The sequence below is a fragment of the Octopus bimaculoides genome, chromosome 16, assembly GCF_001194135.2.
Source record: "Octopus bimaculoides isolate UCB-OBI-ISO-001 chromosome 16, ASM119413v2, whole genome shotgun sequence".
Taxonomy (NCBI): Eukaryota; Metazoa; Mollusca; class Cephalopoda; order Octopoda; family Octopodidae; genus Octopus; species Octopus bimaculoides.
Genome location: NC_068996.1, coordinates 4,512,881 through 4,520,415, shown reverse-complemented (window position 1 = coordinate 4,520,415; position 7,535 = coordinate 4,512,881). Strand labels below are relative to the sequence as shown.

Below are 7,535 nucleotides of genomic sequence, written 5' to 3'. Positions count from 1 at the left end.
TATATACGTATATGATATAAAAAATATTATTGCTCCACTAACAAAGTGCACCAAAGAAGAACAAAGAGCAGTGATCTGATTACTCTGGTCGAGAGGTATGTCAGGTGTTGAAATTCATCGGAGGCTTTTAGCACAATACGGGGACAGTGCACTACCACACAAAAATGAGTATGAGTGGACTGAGATGTTTAAAAGTGGCCAGACAAGAATGATGCACGAAGAGGGGTGCAGAGCACCTGTCAAGCTCCACCACTGACGAAAAGATTCAGCAAGCTCGAGAAAAGGTAATGGTCAACCGATTCACCATTACCATCTCTCGAATCACTTCTCTTTGTTCTTCTGTGGTGCACATTGCTAAAGGAGTGGTCATGCTTACACTGTAAAGCCAGAAAGAAAAAAATGCCGCAATCAGGCTCAAACTTCGATCACATGACTACAATACTACCAACTATAAGTATGCATTCACAGAAGGCAGTGCGACAATAATAAAGAAATATTATGGGGAATGTGCGGTTAATTCTTGACTTACTCTCGTATATATATATATATATATATATATATATATATATATATATATATATATATATATATACTTATATAAATATACATACACACGCACATAATATCATAATGTACTGAGTTCTGTTTTTCGTTGAAATATTCGTACTTAGCACACAGTACTTAGAATTATAAAAAGATTTTCAAAGACTGAGAACTATTCAACGAGAATAAACAGTAAATGCAAGTGAAGATTTGAAAAATAAGAGAAGCTAGATTCAAAATTACATACTCAGAACTTATTACAAAAAGTGACCGATCTTTAGAACCGAAAGCATTATGAAACACCTTAGATAGAATGTCTTACGTTTTAATAAAAGAGACTTAGACCTAGTTGTAAAAACAAATTTATATCATTCTAAGAAAAAGGAATTAAAATGCTCACCTGATGTCGTACCAAATCAGATCTCCAGTCGAAAGTCTCACTGCAGAGATGGCACTTATTGATTGGCTCTCTGTTAAATAAATAAAGAAGTATTCTAGAAAACAATAATTGTTATAAGCTTGATCGACAATAACATTTTAGTACCGTTCTAAATATTTTGGGGGTATTTTGAACTCGAATATCTCTAGATTAACAAGTAGACATAAACAGAAGCCCGTGGAGGGTTTCATCAGCAAATATATTTTATAGGTAAACTATCAGCATGTTTAAGTTGCTGGAACTGTTAAGCGAAGATTTTTCCTGATACGTCGGACACTATCATGAAGAGAGAGAGAGAGAGAAAGAGAGAGAGAGAGAGAGAGAGAGAGAGAGAGAGAGAGAGAGGGAGGGAGAGAGGGGCGGATAGAGAGATAAAAGCGGTGTTGTGTCCTTTGGCTTTGGAAGTCTGATGAAAGATTTTTAAACTTTGATGTAACTTTGCCTTTCATTTCTTGAGTTTTGATAAAATAATCACCAGTCACAGAAATCGCTAGAATTAATTGTACGTCTACCCCATAGGTCTGTGTCAATGGAGAAAATCAATAAGACCCAATGTGTGAACATCTATGTGGTCACTTACCCTGCTAGAACTAATAGTCAAATCTTCTTAAAATTAATACCACCCCAAAGGAACATTAAACAATGTGGTTTTTGATATGTTTAGGAAAAATACGGGACGGTAATAAGAGGAATATCTTTGCTCAATTAAGGATAGGCTAAAACTAAACAGCAGCAATAACAACATCAATATGATCAATATGATTCAGTTGAAGCCAATTCACTTCAGACATGTCACCCACTACTGTTGTCAGAGCAGCAGTCATAGTATCCCATTTATTTCTTCTCCTAAAATCATGCTGTTATTTATTGTCTGGTGAAAAAGAATGTTATATTTAGACATTCAACTTAAGAAAATAGCTACGCTTTGAACGCCTGCGGTGTGAGAGGAATAGACAAAGCTCGTGCAAGGTGGAAGTTACTCCTTGTCTAGGTGGAAGTGGTATTACATCTTTAAAACGTTATGGGTAGATTTATAAAAAAATTTAGACAGAGTTTTCTGATCTTCATGCATTTCCCATTAATATTTACGATTTAAGATTAGAAAATAAAAAAAAGAAAAATGGAGAAAAAATCAACAAATATACATAATTCGTTAATTAGCTTAATGATGAAGTTATAAAATCTCCCTACATTGTAGGAAAGATAAATTGGCAACTGACTATCGCAAATTAAAAACGTGGAATAGATTCAAGTGAAATAAAAATTGTGAGGTCGTTCCAGTTAGTAGGGAGGTCATCTGTTACTTCACTGCAATTGTGTAATAGCATGGTTTAATGTGTTGCATTTTTGGTAATCTATCCCATCTACATTTGCTGCAGAAGAGTCTTTGAAGCCCTTTGTGTAGATAGTATGTAATGCAAAGGTAAAAATTATGATATGGAAAGTCAACCAATTGGTGACGATTTGACTTCAGAACTAAAATGTTTGTAAGTCAGTTGTGCCAATTCTGACGCCAAGCTCGTTCGTTGGTACTATGAAATCATAACAGGAACTTGCAGCAGAGGAAGAAGAAAATGTCAATTATTTGTGTAACTGGAAAACGATGAAAAAAGAAAAAAAAAAAAAACAGAACTGAAAACGATGTGTCCTACTTTTGAGGATGTAAATATGAATGTTAGACCTGGATCAATATTGGTTAATTGTTGTTGCTATTTTCATTCTTGTTCTAGTTTAGTACTAAATTAGCCCTGAACGAGCAGATACTTGTGATTCAAAGCAGGTACCTGACTTTTCATTCATATATATATATATATATATATATATACATGTATGCACATACACACACACACACACTCACTCACACCTGTACGCACACGTGCACACACATTCACACACACACACACACACAAACACGCACGCACACACCTACAATCAGATGAAAGATAGACCATACCAAAGATGTGGACGCTCTCAAGTATGTTATGTATATCCATGTATAGAAATAAGGTTGTTTGTGTGTGTGTGTGTGTGTGTGTGTGTGTGTGTGTGTGTGTGTGTGTGTGTGTGTGTGTGTGTGTGTGTGTGTGTGTGTGTGTGTGTGTGCCTTTGTGCTTGTTTTACGAATGTGTGATTTCTGGGAGTAACTAAATTCATTATCCATTGTTTAACTCTTCTTATCTGAGACAATATTTTGTAATTTAAAAGAGATTTGGCAGATGTTTCAAGCTAAATAAACGCTTATTTGTTGGTGCCTGTGTTGACTCGATATTGGTGAATTTGCCTTTATAGGTAAGTTGTTTACTGACTTAAGAAGAGACCTTAATGAGGAACTTTAAACAAAGAAACCAGATCTGAAGAGAAAGTGATATTAGTAATGGTGGTGGTGGTGGCATCAATGGCGTCGGCAGCGGTGGCGGTGAGAGGGAAGGAGGGAGTGAGGAACGAGATGGCGTGACATTTAGTTTGTTGATATCGCATGAATGTTAACTGGATTGCAAGTGGGACGTAATAGATTTGTGACTGATTGTAAAAGTACAGGAAGAGAACACTTATTGTACTGTGGCCACTACGAAAGTCGCTAATTGAGATATGGAATGGACAGTTAGATTAAAGATGACTTGACTGGACAACTTACAGCTTGTCACTAACGAATGACAGCCACTATTCTGCCAAAAACATACGTGAAATAGAGGACGACTGCAGAATGGAACTGTTAGTGATAGTCCACAAAGTTTTCTTGTCTGTACTTGTGTTTTTGTATTTACAGACAATCTATTTTAGTATGGAACAGCTATGATATTTTGAATTACTGTAATTATATTAATGCTCTTCCTCTCCATATCCTTTCACTGGTTTAGTTATTGGACTGCAGCCATGCTGAGACATCGCTTTATAGATATATGTTCAAATTTAAGATGGACTGCATCGAAGTAATTAACAACACTTAAAGACTAATTGCCAAGTAGCTAAGTGGAAATTTACAAGCATACAAGACGACATACATGTCATAGGTAGTTTTAAAATTAAAATGTAGGCCTCCAGTATGACCTTGTCCATGCTAGCTAAACCAAAGTAAAAGCACTAATGAACCTAAAGAACGAATGCTTAACAACGAGAGAGCCCGCTGAATTTACATGGTCTTTCGAACTACAAGTAAGAGCTGCCAAATTTCCCTCAAATCTCGCCGCTCTCTCTCTCTTTCAGTGTTAGTCAAAAAGAATACACAAGACAATGTTGTCTTAAATATATATAAAAAAAGATCCCCTCCCCAAAGAAACAATAAAACGGATGGTCAATACTGGAGCGTCCTTGATTTAATACTTCTAGATATCACTCATCTCATTTTTGTTTCCATCAGTAGTCGTCTATAGCCTACTGTAGCATATTCTCTAAAGCAAGGGTGGGGAAACTTTTTAGAGCGGTGGACAAAAAATTCCAGAGAAAAAGGTCCGCGGGTGGATCACAAATTCTAACTCTTTTCTCTGTGTAAATCTTGTATACATCTATGTATAATTCAGTATGCATTAATAAAGATAAGTTTAACACATCAAATTAATGCGTAACATCTTCATTAACGCCGCCATTGAATTTAGGATGTTTATATTACCTATGAGGTATTCTATATTTTTCAGCTAGAGTGTAGTTGGATCTCAGAGGAGTGATACAAACCTAACAATATGCGTTTTATAGTGAAAACAAAAATTTCCATTCAAATGACAATTACCGAACGATTTTCAGTTGGAGTCTAACCGTTTTAAGTCGTAGTGGAAACGCGACCTATGTTGCAATTAGGTATACGAATATTGTATACATTTTTTAATTGATAAATTTACTATATTTTGTACATACGAGTATACAAGCCTGCAAGGTGCAATAAAATATGCTCGCGGGCAGGGGTCTCCCCACACCTGTTCTAAAGTATAAACATGTTTGCTAAAGCTATATAATCATAAAAAATATATATATAGAATATATACAGAAGCAGTATTCATACCGAGAAGTAATATTCATTCCTACTTAATCGTGGATGTTCTGTTAGAAGAAACTTTACTGCGGTAGATACTATGAGAGAAATTCTCATATAGGGGCGGGGTGGGAGAGACGAGTCGCTGCTATCTTTAGCAGTCGAGCGTCCATCACTATTGAGACTAAGTAAGGTCGAAATTACGTGATCTAGTGGTCTTGGCGCTGGAGTTAGTGGGGTCTATCTCTCTGCTAGCGATATAAACAAGAGTGCATTTTGTACCAAAGGCCTATATGACAGTTTCTATCATGGTATTGACTGCAGCAAAGTTTGTTAACAAAATATCCACGTTTAAGGGTTAATAAATATTACTTCTTGCTGTATAACTGTTTCGTTTTGTGTTCTGTTATGCATTCAAATTGCTTCATATTGTCAGTGCATTAAATGCATATTAAGCTGGCTAGAAAGATTCATACATGTATGGTCAGTAGAAATATTGGAATTGTGAAGGCTACAATTTTCACCTTTATGACTGAATTTATAAACCGCACAGTAACTTGCTAGTAAATTCAAATACTATCGGCTTGTTATGGATAAGAAAAGTTTTGTTAATAGCGTGTTTGTGTTGTTTTGTTACTATGAAGTTATTGTTTGATGTAATGCATTTTGTGCTGTTTTTCAAGAAATCTTTGAATGGCATATTCATATAGATATATATACATATAGATATGTGTGTGGAAACACTAATATATTCATTGAGCCAGTCAGCCATCTATCCATCTATCCACTCATATATACACACAGACTCTCTCTCTATTTCTCTCTCTCTCTCTCTCTCTCTCACTCATTATATACACAAACACACACGTTTGTGTGTGTGTGTGTGTGTGTGTGTGTGTGTCTGTGTGTGTGCAACACAGGACCACATAAGCAACTTTATTACAACTTTATGCTGCAAATGGCTTGGATTGGATAAATTTAACGTCCCATTCTAATGCGCAAAGAAATAATGCGCTTGTGTGTTACCATGTGTGTCTGTATTTGTGTCTGTGTGAGTGTGAGTGTGTGTGGATGTGTCTTTGTCTATGTATATAAAAAATGTATGTGAGTGTGTGTGTGTGAATGCAAAAAAATTTTATAAGTAAATTTTCTTAGTACCTTTTGGCCTCGTTTTCGATTTTATCGCATTCAGTGTCCCGTGCATGGTACACTTCGTCAGTCATCGGCAATGTTCGGCCACAACCGGAAATTAAAATGTGTCTCTGGAGAGTTGTGTATGTATCAAAGACATCAGGACACGTTGGACATTTGATGAGGGGTGTGTTTTCTACTGCAAAAATAAAAAAGAAATATCCACGTATAAAATATATATATATATATACATACACATATACATGCTAACATGCACACTCACACACACACACTTTCTTAAACCTTTAAGCGCGTTTCTTATTCTACCGGAACTTTTACTGAACCGCTTAGTTATGGAGACGTAAACAAACCAACACAGGTTTCAAATGGATGTGGGGGTACGAACGCATCCACAAAATAGAAAGAAATAGAAATATGCACGTATAATATATATATATATATATATATATATATATATATATATATATATGTATGTATATATATATATAATACAAATAATAAATGAGTATAAGCATATATACGTACATGTATGTACATACCTACATCTACATGTATATATATAGATGCATATCTAGGTACAGGACGTTGCAAAAAAAAAACGGAGTACAGAAAACACACAGGCCACATAGGGAACATTTCCTTCATCAGCTGCCACCATTCTAAAACTAAGCGATACACATATACATACACACAGACATACACATACAAACACACACACACACACACAAATACACACACACGTATATAGTGAAGGGGAAAGGGAGAAACTTTAAAAACAAGTACATATTGTGTATACGTTTATACGTACTCGAATGAACATACAATCAAAGCTATCAATATTCGTAAATACGTGTGTATGCGTGTGTGTATGTGCATGTGTGTGTATGCATGTATATGTGTGTGTGTGTGTGTGTGCGCGCGTGAGCAAGCATATACAAGAGCAACAGTGGTGAAAGTAGGTGCGTGACAAGGTCATATATAAATGTATATAGGCGTGGTTTTAGTTTCTTGAATTGACCGCCACAATAACGCCAAAATTTTATTTTATTCTCTCCACCACACCCCCACTCTCCCTCCTCACTTCCCGTTGCCCGAAGTGACTGAGAAGCAAGTTAGATGTTGACAAGATTTGAACTTGGAATTCAATGGACACAGATTAAATAATATATTATTAAACATTTGAACCTATTATTCACTATTGCTGGCGATTCCTTATAATAATCTATCTATCTGTCTGTCTGTGTGTCTGTCCGTCCGTCCGTCCTTCTGTCTGTCTGTCTGTCTGTCTATCTACATACCTATCTATCTATCTATCTATCTATCTATCTATCTATCTATCTATCTATCTATCTATCTATCTATCTATTTATCAGTCTGTCTGTTTATCTTTCTGTCCGTCTATCTATATTTGTGCATGCATATATATATATATATATA

General features: G+C 35.6%; 1 protein-coding gene across 5 annotated transcripts in view; it reads right to left on the bottom strand.

Annotated features, from left to right (window-relative positions):
- LOC106873115 (putative uncharacterized protein DDB_G0282133) overlaps nt 1–7,535 on the bottom strand; it is a 191,657-nt gene that overhangs the window by 12,654 nt on the left and 171,468 nt on the right. For all 5 annotated transcript variants that reach the window (XM_052973501.1, XM_052973499.1, XM_052973502.1 and 2 more), the window contains 2 exons: nt 6,105–6,276; nt 944–1,013 (listed from right to left, as the gene is read on the bottom strand). In XM_052973501.1, the coding sequence (XP_052829461.1) occupies nt 944–1,013; nt 6,105–6,276 (242 nt within the window). The remainder of the gene's footprint in view (nt 1–943; nt 1,014–6,104; nt 6,277–7,535) is intronic.